Source organism: Salvelinus namaycush, chromosome 12 (assembly GCF_016432855.1).
Source record: "Salvelinus namaycush isolate Seneca chromosome 12, SaNama_1.0, whole genome shotgun sequence".
Taxonomy (NCBI): Eukaryota; Metazoa; Chordata; class Actinopteri; order Salmoniformes; family Salmonidae; genus Salvelinus; species Salvelinus namaycush.
The window spans coordinates 42686645-42702044 of NC_052318.1; the positions used below are offsets into that span (position 1 = coordinate 42686645).

The window sequence follows — 15400 nt, forward strand, 5'->3', positions numbered from 1 at the left end:
AATCAAGCCTACTACTGTAGTGTCGTCTGAAGACTTGATGATTGAGTTGGAGGCGTGCATGGCCACGCAGTCATGGGTGAACAGGGAGTACAGGAGAGGACTGAGAATGCACCCTTGTGGGACCCCAGTGTTGAGGATCAGCAGGGTGGAGATGTTGTTTTCTACTCTCTCCACCTGGGGGCGGCCCGTCAAAGTCCAGGACCCAGTTGCACAGAGCGGGGTCGAGACCCAGGTGACCCAGCATTCTTACATAGGTATTCCTCTTTTCCAAGTGGGTTAGGGCAGTGTGCAGTGTGATTGCGATTGCGTCGTCTGTGGACCTATTGGGGCAGTAAGCAAATTGGAGTGGGTCTAGGGTGTCCGGTAGGGTGGAGGTGATCTGATCCTTGACTAGTCTCTCAAAGCACTTCATGATGACGGAAGTGAGTGCTATAGGGCGATAGTCGTTCAGCTCAGTTACCTTAGCTTTCTTGGGAACAGGAACAATGGTGGCCCTCTTGGAGCATGTGGGAACAGCAGACTGGGATAGGGATTAATTGAATATGTCCGTAAACACACCAACCAGCTGGTCTGCGCATCCTCTGACGCGGCTAGGGATGCCGTCTGGGTCGGCAGCCTTGTGAGGGTTAACACGTTTAAATGTTTTACTCACATTGGCTGCGGTGAAGGAGAGCTCGCAGGTTTTGGTGGCGGGCCGTGTCAGTGGCACTGTATTGTCCTCAAAGTGAGCAAAGAAGTTGTTTAGTTTGTCTGGGTGCAAGACATGGCCTTTCTCTTGCATTTCAAAGATAATGGTACAAAAAAAATACTAAAGAACAGGTAGTTTTTTATTTGTATTATGTTTTACCAGATCTATTGTGTTATATTCTCCTACATTCCTTTCACATTTCCACAAACTTCAAAGTGTTTCCTTTCAAATGGTATCAAGAATATGCATATCCTTGCTTCAGGGCCTGAGCTACAGGCAGTTATATTTGGGTATGTCATGCTAGGCAACATAAAAAAAGGGGCCATCCTTAAGAGGTTGTTGCAGTCATTTCACTCGCTGTAGTAGCTTACGTGTACAATACAGTACATTCGGAAAGTATTCAGACCCCTTCCCCTTTTCCACATTTTGTTACGTTACAGCCTTTATTCTAAAATTGATTAAATAAAAAAAATGTGCTCATCAATCTACACACAATACCCCACAATGATAGTGAAACCAGGTTTTTAGAAATGTTGGCAAATGTATTAAAAATAAAGAACTGATACCTTATTTACATAAGTATTCAGACCTATGAGACTCGAAATTGAGCTTTTAATTGAGTTTCTACAACTTGATTGGAATCCACCTGTGATAAATTCAATTGATTGGACATTATTTGGGATGGCACACACCTGTCTATGTAAGGTCCCACAGTTGACTGTGCATGCCAGAGCAAAAACCAAGCCATGAGGTCAAAGGAATTGTCCTTAGAGCTCCGAGGCAGGATTGTGTCGAGGCACAGATCTAGGGAAGGGTACCAAAAATAGTCTGCAGCATTGAAGGTCCCCAAGAACACTGTGGCCTCCATCATTCTTAAATGGAAGACGTTTGGAACCACCAAGACTCTTCCTAGAGCTGTACGCCCGGGAAATCAGGGGAGAAGGGCCTTGGTCTGGGAGGTGACCAAGAATCTGATGGTCACTCTGACAGAGCTCCAGAGTTCCTCTGGAGATGGGAGAAGCCAGATGGAAGCCACTCCTCAGTAAAAGGCACATGACAGCCCACTTGGAGTTTGCCAAATGGCACCTAAAGGACTCTGACCATGAGAAACAAGATTCTCTGGTCTGATGAAACCAAGATTGAACTCTGTAGCCTGAATGCCAAGCTTCACGTCTGGAGGAAACCTTGCACCATCCCTACGGTGAAGCATGGTGGTGGCAGCATCATGCTGTGGGGATGTTTTTTAGTAGCAGGGACTGGGAGACTAGTCAGGCTCGAGGGAAAGACAAATTGAGCAAAGTACAGGGAGATCCTTGATGAAAACCTGCTCCAGAGCGCTCAGGACCTCAGACTGGGATGAAGATTCACCTTCCAACAGGACAACAACCCTAAGCGCACAGCCAAGACAACGCAGGAGTGGCTTCGGGACAAGTCTCTGGATGTCCTTGAGTGGCCTCTGGAGAGACCTGAAAATAGCTGTGCAGCAATGCTCTTCATCCAACCTGTCAGAGCTTGAGAGGATCTGCAGAGAAGAATGGGAGGAACTCCCCAAATAAAGGTGTGCCAAGCTTGTAGTGTCATACCCAAGGAGACTCAAGGCTGTAATCGCTGCCAAAGGTGCTTCAACAAAGTACTGAGTAAAGGGTCCGAATATGTGATATTTCATTTTTTTTATTATTTCATTATGGTGTGTGTAGATTGATAAGGGGGGGACGAATAGATTTTAGAATAAGGCTGTAACGTACCAAAATGTGGGAAAAGTTAAGGGGTCTGAATACTTTCCGAACGCACTATAGACACACTGGCTTTACTCAAATCTACTGGCATGTCATTAGTTAAGATTGAAAAAAGTAAGGTGCCTAGACCGCTGCCCTCGGGAATTCCTGATTCTACCTGGATTATGTTGGAGAGGCTTCCATTAAACAACACACTCTGTGCTCTGTTAGACAGGTAACTCTTTATCCACAATATAGCAGGGGGTGTTAACCTCTCTTGGGTACGTGAGACGTTAGCGTCCCACCTCTTCAACAGCCAGTGAAACTGCTGGGCGCCAAATTCAAATATAGAAATACTCATTATAAAAATTCAGAAAACAAAACATATTTTACATAGGTTTAAAGATTAAATTCTTGTGAATCCAACCACAGTGTCAGATTTTAAAAATGCTTTACGGCGAAAGCATACCTTACGATTATTTGAGAACATAGCCCACTAGACAAATCATTACAAACAGTAACCAGCCAAGTAGAAGAGTTACACAAGTCAGAAATAGAGATAAAATTAATCCCTTACCTTTGATGATCTTCATATGGTTGCACTCAGAAGACATTCATTTACTCAATAAATGTTCCTTTTGTTCGATAAAGTCTCTTTATATCCAAAAACCTCCGTTTTGTTCACGTTTTGTTCAGTAATCCACAGGCTCAAACGCAGTCAAAACAGGCAGACAAAAAAATCCAAATTGTATCTGTAAAGTTCATAGAAACATGTCAAACAATGTTTATATTCAATCCTCAGGTTGTTTTTAGCCTAAATAATCGATCATATTTCAACCGGACAATAACGTCGTCAATTTAAAAGGTAAACAAGAAAGGCACTCTCTCTCGGTCTCGCGCAAGAAAAAGCTCTGTGACACTTTAGGGTCCACTCATTCAGACTGCTCTTACTTCCTCATTTTTCAGAATACAAGCCTGAAACAATTTCTAAAGACTGTTGACATCTAGTGGAAGGCATAGAAACTGCAATTTGAGTCCTAAGTCAATGGATACTGTAATGGCATTGAATAGAAAACTACAACAACAAAAAGAACTACTTCCTGAATGGATTTTTCTCAGGTTTTCACCTGCCAAATCAGTTCTGTTATACTCACAGACACTATTTTAACAGTTTTGGAAACTTTAGAGTGTTTTCTATCCAAATCTACCAGTTATATGCATATCATATCTTCTGGGCCCAAGAAGCAGGCAGTTTTCATTTGGGCATGCATTTCATCCAAGATTCCGAATGCTGCCCCCTAGAGAAGTTAAGGCATAACACAAGTTTTTCCAGCAGCAGACTATGATCGATAAGTCTAACGAAACAGCTCCCACAATCAATTTCTCTCAGCCAATCATCAGTCGTTTGTGTGCAAGTGCCGTGCTTGTTGAGTGTCCTTCCCTATAAGCGTGCTGAAAGTCCATTTGTTTACAGTAAAATAGCATTGTATCTGGACAAACACTATTTTTTCCCAAAGTTTTACTAAGGTTGGTAACAGGCTGATTGATTGGCTTTTTGAGCCAGTAAGGGTGCTTTACTATTATTGAGTAGCTTAAAGTACTTTTGCTTCCCTCCAAGCCTGAGGGCAGAATTCAGATATAGCATTGTTTTAGCACTATCCACAGAGTTGTTCAACTATGGCTCATATCTACTTTTTCATTTTTTACAAATTGCTGGAGTCTTGAAGCAAAAATTGAGAACACGTAAACTCTGCTCATGACTATACAAAAAAAGAGTAACGGAGAGCAATTTACATTACGGCGAACTAGGTTCTAGGGCATGGATTAAATCTCTTTCTTAATGCGTCTTCCCTCCTCACAGAACAAGTGCCAGAGTGCCCGACGAAACTCCAGTGGGAATGACGAGTGTGAGGTGAGATTAGCTATCCAATCACATGCACACTAAAAGCACATTACAATCAAGTTATGTAAGCACATGCTCAAGCAAATATCCTCATTGGTTGTTCTATATGACCAATAATCGAATGATGTATTTTGTGTGCAGGAGGTATTGCGGAATGCTGATTTCAGCACCACCCTCACAGTGTTTGGCCTTAAACCAAGATCAGGTAAACCTGAATTATTTAACCTTTTCAGGGGTTAGTCATTCCTTTTATAAGGCTTTTATTTATTATTGTATGATTAGGCAATACAAGTGGCACACATTTTCAAGTCAAGGTTTTTTAACTCTAAGTAATTGTAAAACAGAGAACATGTGGTGGAGCAATGAGTTTAAAACAGGTTGTTGTGCAATTATGATGCAGGCTATTAATAGTGCCATTTACTGTATCTGTAATGTAATATAGGGATTCTGGTGAAGTATGGACTGCTACAGCTTGTCAGTCAGGGCATGTCCCAAGAATGGCGATACATTGCTTATGACCTCTTCGGCGTACTATTCTGCTCTCCCAAGCAAAAAGGCAGTAACTGCTCATCGAGTGGAGCTAAGAAAATTGGCTTCAAAGTTTTTTTAATTGTCCAGCCAAATGAATTCTAGGGAGATCATTGGAGATGTAATGATCTGTTGCCTTACTATGAGTACTTAAAAAAAATATATAATGTTGACCCTGACCTCTGACATGACCTCTGACCCTTAAACGGCAGTTACTGCCTTCTTCCTTGGCATGATATGTTATAAATTGCAGGGTAATACTAAAGCAAAGAGCAGTATCTGCCATTTTCATTTGTTAGTTTACTATAATTCTCATTTATGCTATTAATACAACAGCAGTGTAACTACTGACAGTGTAACAGAGTTGAAACGGCATCCTGTGTGTGTCTTCCACTGAGATACCAGTTGCATTTACATAGAGATGTAGGTTCTGCGTCAGTCACATTACATACTGTGTTTAACAAGTAGCCCATGTCTTGTTATGAGAATAAATGTGAAAAGCAGCACTGCAATTGTTTGAATTACATGAAATGATTACCTGTCTTGTAATATATAATGATGGGACATGATAGAAGTATGATGTAGGATAATACAAATTATAAAAAATGACCATGAGATTGCTAATAACATTCTATTTGTATTTTTTTCAAATGACACTTCTGAATGATTAAATAAATAACAGCTTTAAGAATACATTTTAAACATATTTACATGTTCATCATCATATTGCTAGCTAACTAATTAATGTTGATCTCAGATCTACTTAGCTAGCTAGTTCTTACCAGTGTCTGGATGTCGGCGTTTCAGAGCAAGTTCAACCTTCATTTTCCCCCTTAAATGCTGTGCCATGGTGTTGTGTCCCTAGATTAGCAATGTATGTGTTTGTAGCTGTCAGTCAGTGTCCTACAGGTTCGATTGCATCACTTAAAATGATATGAAAACAAGGTCAAAACGCAGTAACTGCAGCCAAGGGCAGGTTGAAACCAAGCTAAAAGGCACTAAGTTCAGTTACTGCCATTTACCTTGGTTTCACAGTAACTTTTTGCAGTTACTGCTAACATGACCCCCATTTTCTCCAAAACACAATACAATAGAGGCGGGATACTTGTCCCCATGATTAAGCATGCGTTTTAATGTAACAAAAATGACTAACTAGTTTTCGACCAAATGAGCAGTTACCGCCTTTTTGCTTGGGAGAGCAGAAGGGTGATGAGCTAAACCCCAGTAGTTATGATTATGTGACACGAGATATTTTAGTTTGATGCAAATACAATCAATGTCAACTGTTGCGTGTGCCTCAGTGTACATTTTACATAATAGTAATTTAGTAGAAGCTCTTATCCAGTAGTCCGTGCATACTTTTTCGTACGCGTAAAAGGTTGAATTTACCTGTGGGCGGCTTTAAAGGGGCAATGTGTGATTGCTACATCCATTTATGGTTTTAAATTAATGATATACACTACCGGTCAAAAGTTTTAGAACACCTACTCATTCATGGGGTTTTCTTTATTTTTACCTTTTTCTACATTGTATAATAATAGTGAAGACATCAACTATAAAATGACACATGGAATCATGTAGTAACCAAAAAAGTGTTAAACAAATCAAAATATATTTTATATTTGAGATTCTTCAAATAGCCACCCTTTGCCTTGATGATCGTTTTGCACACTCTTGGCATTCTCTCTCATTGATTCTTGAATAATTTTACTTATAAATGCCTCATGAGCTTTGTTCAACCCGTACCGCATCAGAACATGCTTTTTTTACTCCATTGTTTGTAAACAATTTAATTGTAAAAAAATATATATATACAAATAAGACATGTATAGCCTCAAAACATATCATTTTGATATCATGATCAGTCCTTGCATCCATAGCTCTCTGGATTTGTGAGTGGTTACTTTTCTCCAGCCCCATCCCTCAGCTGTTTACCAAATCAGTGGCCACTTTGTTTGAACTGCATATTGCCCTTTTAAAAATGAATAAATAGAGAAGAGGAACTATTTAGGGATTGCGTAGAAATCCAACAAACGGGGCAATGTTTTCCTGACCGTTACACTCTGTTCTGCACTCCCCGGTCAATCACTGGACATTTTGACCACACTTTGACTGCAGTTCCAGTTAGCATTGCAAAAGAGACAAAGTTAACAATGATGCATGAGATGAACCTCTGAACTGTCCTTCCAAGTAAAATTGTTGGAGCAGTTCAGTGGAATTTCCATGGTATCCGGCTATCAATAAATAGTTTACGAAAAGAAGAAATGTTATGTTGAACCCACAGAAAGGCTACTAAGGAGATTTCCTTAGAAGTAGCAATAGATTTTATTATATAATGTATATTATTTATTATCCTCCATGCATTTTCATCTTTAGTGAGGGCTCAGGATTTCCACACTAAAGGGAGTTACTAAACAAAACTTGTTTGACACTCAAATACACACTCCACTGGCCTAGACGTAACCACGGACATTCCAAAGTTACAGTAATGGTTGGAATGAAGCCTGTGAGTAAATGTGACCGGTGTAGATTGCGTTTTGATCAGCTTACAGATGACAAACGGATCAAGGTTGGTGTTGATCTTTTTATTCTCTGATAATGACGGGGAAAAACTTCCATCAACAAATGCTGTGCTGCCCTAACACGCCAAACTCCTGTCTTCCACATGGGTACTGTAGACAGGGCTAAGAATAACAATCTCGTTTGACAACGATATAATGCAATGTACAGTATAAAATGTAGCTAATGTACAGTATAGCCTACGGGCTTAACTTTCATCAATAACAGCCAGACGTTACGTACAGCTCGTACATGACGTGCACTTGCAAATTAACAGTCAAATATTGTCAAAATATCATAAACAAAAACATGACATACCTGATAAAGAAACAAACAACATCCATACATTAAGTGTTGTTTTGCCGTTATGCACCAACTCCTCTGTCAAGTACAAATGAACAACGGAGGACATGAATAGCCATGTTAGCCCAATGATGACATGTACAGAGAAAATGACAGGAACTAGCTAGCATGTACAGCATTCACAAATCAACAGATACAAAGCGAATAAATGCATGAAATACATACATTTCAAAATATACTGGTAGAAACCCCTAATATTACAAGGTCAGTGACAATATAAACTCAATTTCTGTGTTTTAACATATAGAATTGATTATGATTTTCATGGGAACATTTTTTAGTAACCTCCCTCTTCCACATGGAAGAGGTAAGGGGGGCAGGGGATGTTTATAAGGGGTAATGCAGAAAGACGTATGCAACATTTAAAAGGGCACTTACAACAACAAAAGGAATGTACACTAATATCAGACATATCAGATTGTACAATTTTACAACATGAATTTCAACACTTGTTAATTAGTGTAATTAAAAAGTCTAGACTCTGAGCTCATCTCGGCAGGGCCCAGGGGTATACCCAGTAGTCTATTGTTTGAAAGTTGTGTAATTTCCGTATTTCACACGCTATATGTTTCCTATATGTTGTCGTAGCTTTTTGTCGAAGCAGCCGTCAGGAGCCGTCAGACCCCAGTTTCACCATGAGGAGGAAGATGGAACACCTAAAGGAGGAGATGGAGCAGGTTGGCCTCCTACGGCAGGTCAGGAGATTCAGAAAACACAGGATGACACACCATGATCAAAAGACACCACCAATAACCTGATTAGACTTTATAGACTTTACAAAAGGTATTATGTAGAAGTCCTTTTCATTCTACAAATTTCCTGCATTATTTCTTCATTAATTTTAACCCTTTATTGGCCTATATGGACGAGGATAAATTGAAATAATATTTCTTACAGAAGAAATATGAAAAGCATATGCATAACCATGGTAGCAATTCAAAGGGAAGAGTTTAGAGATGATGGTAAAACTATTAGACCAAAGGTGAGGACACAACAGTTCACCTCAATCTGTTCCGAACAACCCAGGGTATGACGCCATGTCATCTTATAACTGTACATCAAACATAGTGATCGTAAAGGCTGATGCTGTATATGACATGAGTTTTATGATATGGAAATGTGAAGTGCACGGCTTGCCTGTTTGACATCAAAGCTGTATTTATTTTACTCCTCAACGTCTTATCTTTCAAAATACATAGTCATCTTTATTTACAGCATTTCCCTCACTTGGACAACAAAAAATGTGCTAAAGTTGCACAATTAGCAGGAGGGCAACTTCTTGTCACCCGAGGTGCTCAAGTTCAGAACGTCTGTCAGTCAAAACCCATACAGCGCTGTGATGTTACTGTACACCTCATGCATTACAATTTAGGTGTTTATCAATGCCCAAATCTGCCCTTTTCAACCCGTATACGGGTACGAGTGAAACTGCTATGGAAAATCAGCAGCTTTCCAACAGAGGTGTGAACAATAGCCTATTGGCAGAGTTGACAGCGAGCAGTTGACAGAGTTTACCAAAGAATACAATATAATACTGCAATTCTGAGATGTTTTCCTCTGATGGGCCTTGAATGGGCTCTTTCATGCTGTCTGGAGTTCCTCAGAATTCTCAACGTGTCGCTACTTGTTCCTCCAGACAGCTGCAGGTAGCACAGGTGGGTCACTCTGGGTAACACTGTGTGTTACTTCAAACTCCTCCTGTAAAATAATCTTCGTCCACGTCTTGCGTTAGCGGTTGTACTAGGTGATCTACAGTATTCCACAGGGATCTACAGAATCCATGTTGAGTGTGTTGTTTCTGTGACTCCTCTTAGAACCTGGAGTCCAGACTGAAGGTCTTGCTGCCGGACGATGTGGGAGCTGCTCTGATGGATGGCGTTGTCTTGTGCCATCTGGCCAATCACATTCGTCCTCGGTCGGTGGCCAGCATCCATGTACCCTCGCCCGCAGTGGTAAGCACCAGTTGAAAACCTCTTGTTTGAAATCCCCAAAGCTGAAGCAAACCACCAGCCAAGAATAAACAAAATCCCTGTAACTGTTGACCAACTCTGTCCCACAGCCAAAGCTTAGCATGGCCAAGTGCCGCAGGAATGTGGAAAACTTCCTGGATGCCTGTAAGAAGCTGGGTGTACCACAGGTAAACACACACCACTTAATTAAGCAATAAGGCCTGGTATATGCCTGGACACAGCCTTTAGCCAAAGTATATTGGTCATATAACACAAACCCCAAGGTGCCTTATTGCTATTATAAACTGGTTACCAACGTAACCAGAGCAGTACAAAAATAAATGTTTTGTCATACCCTTGGTATACGATCTGATATACCACGGCGTCAGCCAATCGGTATTCAGGGCTTGAACCGCTCAGTTTATAATCACTACTATCTTTCTCTGTCATGACCCATAGATCTGATATGCCTCTTTCCCCAGTTGTGGTACACTCCCTAACCAGGAGAACAGCTACAGATATGAAAAACATCTTTGGATAACCATCTGTAAATAAACTTTTGTCAGATTCCTGAAGTTAATGTGGATAGGTTAAGATGGATGGGTTGAGCTGTGCCACTCTTTTTGGTTTAGCCAACTGCGTTGTCTTGCCAACAACATCTTTCAACAAAGAAATAGACTGGTACCCAGAGCAGCATGACAGAGATATAAACATCAATTCACTTGTACTGTCCTTTTAAGTGTTTTGAAAGGTCTGGTGATGACTGCGTGCTGTGTTTTGGCCCTGGCAGGACAAGCTGTGTTTGCCCCACCACATCCTAGAGGAGCGTGGGCTGGTGAAGGTGGGCATGACCGTCCAGGCTCTACTGGATCTGCCAGCCTCCAAGCCCACCCAGCTGTCTGCTGTCTAACAGCAGCCTGGACACTGCCTCCACCCTCCCTGTCCAGTCCAATCAAGCCATTCACCCCCCCAGCCCTACACCCCACAGAGGAGGGGGCTTCCAGCCCGCTCCGCTCATCACCAGAGAACCCTTAGGGCCGAGGGCCCGGGGGGTTGCAGGGAGTCCATTGTCAGCTGATTGAGCCAGGAGAAGGAGGGGTTAATTCAGATCCTCTCACCCTTCCTATATGATGTCAGCTGGGACCCGCCTCCCATCCATCAGATTGTTAGCTTCTGTCATGTCCTACCCTCAGGGGACCCTACTGTACTGTGTGTGTGTAGAGTACCAGTGTGACTGTCTGTGTGACCTGCGCAGTGTGGACTTTGAGTGCTGGTGAACCTAAAGCCAGGTCAGAGGTCAGACTAAGGAGGGAATCGCAGTGAAGATAAAGACCTGTCTGTCACCATGGTGATATTGACTGACCCATGATCAGACACCATTGAACCTAGTGGTGCCAACACTGAAGTCACTGGGTTTTCAACTCTCGGTATTAAAATACATTGGTAGTGAAGTGATAGCTGTTTTAAAGGCATGTACTCACTCTTTCACTCAGAGAACTTAACTGCATGCTGGCCCACCAGCCATACCACATAACTCAAGTGGTCCTTAACCTCTTTGACTTTTCTTTGTAGAACAAATTAGCATTCAAATTGGATTTTGAGTCATATTTGTACAAGAGCATTGTGTTCTATCACAGTATACCTCTGTTTGATATCACAGAGGTAAAGTTTGGGATGTCCTTAACAGTGCTTTACCTCAGAGGAGCCAGCAGTAGCTAAACCCCAGTGCACACACTTCTTACAGTTTGCATTTGACTAGAATTATTGTACTGTCAATAACAGTGCTATTTGGGGGAAGAATGCTAAGTTGACTTTTAAAAGCATGGTGTCCATGATTCAGATGGAGGTTAAAACTGCAGCACATCCGGATAGAGACTTTCTCACCTGCACAAGGTTGCTGATGGTGTTGGTCTCATGTCCAGTGACCCATCTGTCTACTGCTCTGCTGTGGTGAAGGGAGGATGCTCTGAGGTACTGCAGGTGGTTTTGATAGCTCACCACACTGTACAGTATATGAGAGAGCTATCCCACTGTCACAGGACCTTCTGTCAAATGCAGACATAAAGACATAAGACTACTGTGACTGCATGTAGTTTTGATTCGAATCACATGTTCATTCTGAATAGGACTAGTTGAAAGCACAGGGGTATGTAGTTGGGAGATTGTACCATATACACTTACAATCCTGAGATTGTATCTTTTGGTCGTTTGATGCAATGAAACATTTAAAATAATAATTATGTTGAAATATTTCATCTTTAAGTTTACAACTTGCTCCTCTGGTTGGATTCACATCTGCAAAATGTCAAATAAGGAAAACAAAATAAGCAATTAGGTGATCCCATAGATTAATCTTGACCATTGAAATATTTTATCAGGGAAACTATTTATCTATTTATTTTTTCTATTTATGTGCTTTGTTTGTTTGTGTTTCACCCCTGATGACCCCCTTACGTTATGTGACAGGAGTTTTCAGCTCCAAACTTATGATATTGTCCTGCTTTAATGCTGCATTTGTAAAAATACAAATAGTGGGAAGTGGTCATTTACCACCATAGTTAGATAGAGGACTCTAGCTTGTAATAAACCTGTTTTGGCATTGCCATTGAGGGCATCACCATTTTTAAAGGAGTCAACTGGGTGGGACTTCCTGTGGGTGAAGGAAGGATCACATCATTCCATCCGGGTCATCAGGAGGGATCAGCCAATATTACTCATGAGCAAACATTCCATAACTCTAGGTGGCAGTAAATCGCCATCCTTGGCTTTATACCTGTTCAAACAACACACTTTAGATGGCAGTATGCACCCTTTCAGTTTCTCACAGAAGTAGTAGATTAAGAAAATTGACAACGGCCTCAATGGCGCTGCCCGTGCTCTCACAGAGGCCATAATGGAACATGTATAAAGATCTCTACCATTCTCTATGTTTACCACATACGACTAGGAAAAATACATTTGAACAGCCCTCCAATTGGTACTTACTAGTGGAAAACTTCGTCTCATCCTTGAGTGGGAGGTAGGAATTGACCAGTTGTGAAATCGTAAGTACCAGTTGGATGCATTCACGTGCCTTGATCTCGTTGAGAAACCCCCGATTGGCTAATAGCCAAAAACAAACATTAACTAAAAGTATAGCTATCAGGTTTGTAAACAAATTATACTGTTTAAAAACCATATTAATATATTAGCATTTCGGTACGGTTTGTTCTTAGGTGTCTCAAAGTCCGATTCAATTACCCTCAAATTGCAGGAAATCTAAACCATTGTTCCTGCTGCGAATAGTTTCACTTAAAAGGAGTTTCATTTGGTTTCCATTTAGTAATGATGGTCCTATAATTGCAAATATCCATTCCTAACTTCAAATGTGCTTTTGTGTGGGATGCAGGAACAATGGTATTTCAAATCAAATGTTATTAGTTACATGCACCGAATACAACATGTGTAGACCTACAGTGAAATGCTTACTTACAAGCCCCTAACCAACAATGCAGTTAAAAAAAAAATGCAGATGGGAATAAGAAATAAAAGTAACAAGTAATGAAATAGCAGCAGTAAAATAACAATAGCGAGACTATATACAGGGGGTACTGGTACAGAGTCAATGTGCGGGGGCACCGGTTAGTTGAGGTAATATGTACATGTAGGTAGAGTTATTAAAGACCCATGCCAAATCTTTTCAGTCACCTGGGGAGGAATAGGTTTTGTCGTGCCCTCTTCATGACTGTCTTGGTATGCTTGGACCATGTTAGTTTGTTGGTGATGTGGACACCGAGGAACTTGAAGCTCTCAACCTGCTCCACTACAGCCCTGTCGATGAGAATGGGGGTGTGCTCGGTCCTCTTTTTCGTGTAGTCCACAATCAACTCCTTTGTCTTGATCACGTTGAGGGAGAGGTTTTTGTCCTGGCACCACACGGCCAGGTCTCTGCAATGTCCTATTTGATTTAATCAGTGTTAGTCACTGATAAACAGCAGTATGAGTAAGGAGTTAAATATTTATGTTGTCAGTAACACTGTTGTTCCCATGTCTATCTGTTTTTTTTATTGTCACATTGCCAATGAAGCTCATCTCTTATTTGGTGTGTGTGTGTGTGTGCGTGGTATCACAGTTTTTGAATATGCCAAGCATTTTATTAATGACATGATGGTGGAACTACTGTAAATACATTACCTGTACAAGAGAGAACATTCCATTCTTTTAGTTGGCTTTGTGTCTGTGTTTATCTGTTAATTGGAGCGTGCTGTGCTTGTACACACTGAAATCCGAGCTGGCCACGGAAGCCTGCTTTGACTGACGTTTTTTTGGGAATGTATCTCTGATGCAGTTCAATTTTCGTGTATAGATTATTTTATTATGTTCTAAGTGATGATTGGTGGTTTCAGTATGTATTCCGTTTGGCTGCCTCCCCTGTTCAGAATGCCTTACGCGTCTTTTACCTGCCAGTGACCACCCACTGCATCGCAATTGCCAGAACAAGAGCTGTTGATGTCTCTGACTCGTAAAAAGTTACTGTGTTCCCATTTTGTTTATCTCTATACTCATCCCAGAAACATGCAGCATAGCCCATCTCCTCCTCTAATTGAAAGTGCCAAGGCCCCAAGGCAACACTTCAACAAGGCTTAGTTGTAATTATACTCATCAAGTAGCCTACCAATGTGACAAGACTCTTCAAACGTTTGAGTTGGACACGGCGATCATTCCTTGAGCTTTTCTTGACACAAGACATAGAAATGTACAATTGTTTGTTGACAGAACATAATTACCAGCTATTGTTCCTTATTCTTTATATCAAACAACTTTTATACAAGCCTTATACTTCGGTAATCCTAATACCAAATTAATTGTTCATTCCTAATGGGTTGCGACGTCAGAGTATTAGTAAGCTTTGTGTCATGGTATAATGTAAACCTGCCCCATTCTCCTCCAGACCATCCACATTAGCCTAGTCTGCTTTCGCACTTGTCCCTCACGTCTACGTCACTCATGCTGTTTTGAGCTTTCAATTCTTTGATTAAAAGAGCAGGAAGAATCATCTACACACTATACTGCCGAGAATCATTCTGATGTATTCTGTACATACAGGTTTTGTATTTAGAAAGAAACAATGCATGCAAGGATCCTGGATGACCGAGCCCCATGTGTGTGTGTGTGTGTGTATATATCCTCTGAAAAAATTGTGGTGTGTTTCTAAAAAATAAAAACATTGGAAAACAAAGGAAAAAGAAAGTGTAATTCTTTAAAATAACTGGTTACACTTGAAGACAGATCATTGTTAAAAGCTACAAAGTATTACAAAATAATAACATAGTAATTACATTTTTATTGCCTTGTGAAACATTTTGTATCGAGTAGTTAGGTTTGACAGGCCTTGTGTGGATCTTTGATGTACCAACAAGTATGCATTATCGTAAGTAGTTACTGTATGCCATTTTTAGCATGCGCTTTTATCCAAAGTGACTTGCAGCCATGCATACATACATTTTTGGTATGGGTGGCCCCAGCGGGAATTGAACCTACAAACTTGTGTTGCAACCACCATGTCCTACCAACTGAGTCGCACAGGACAATGTAATTAGTGAAATGTCTCTCAGTCATTATACAGGAAAGGGTAGCTACATGTTTGAACAATAACTCTAGTGCTAGTAACTGAAATTGGATCAAGGCTGACTGGTTGATACTGGTGCACCAAAGT

At 40.9% G+C, this 15400-nt stretch overlaps 1 protein-coding gene across 1 annotated transcript in view; it reads left to right on the forward strand.

The window, feature by feature from the left end:
* Positions 1–13191, forward strand: part of LOC120057561 (leucine-rich repeat and calponin homology domain-containing protein 2-like) — a 67468-nt gene extending 54277 nt beyond the window's left edge. Inside the window, exons 15-20 of the mRNA XM_039006147.1 lie at positions 4265–4315; positions 4448–4511; positions 8345–8451; positions 9571–9708; positions 9816–9893; positions 10496–13191. Of these exons, the coding sequence (XP_038862075.1) occupies positions 4265–4315; positions 4448–4511; positions 8345–8451; positions 9571–9708; positions 9816–9893; positions 10496–10615 (558 nt within the window). The 3' untranslated portion in view covers positions 10616–13191. The remainder of the gene's footprint in view (positions 1–4264; positions 4316–4447; positions 4512–8344; positions 8452–9570; positions 9709–9815; positions 9894–10495) is intronic.
* Positions 13192–15400: the final 2209 nt, after the last annotated feature.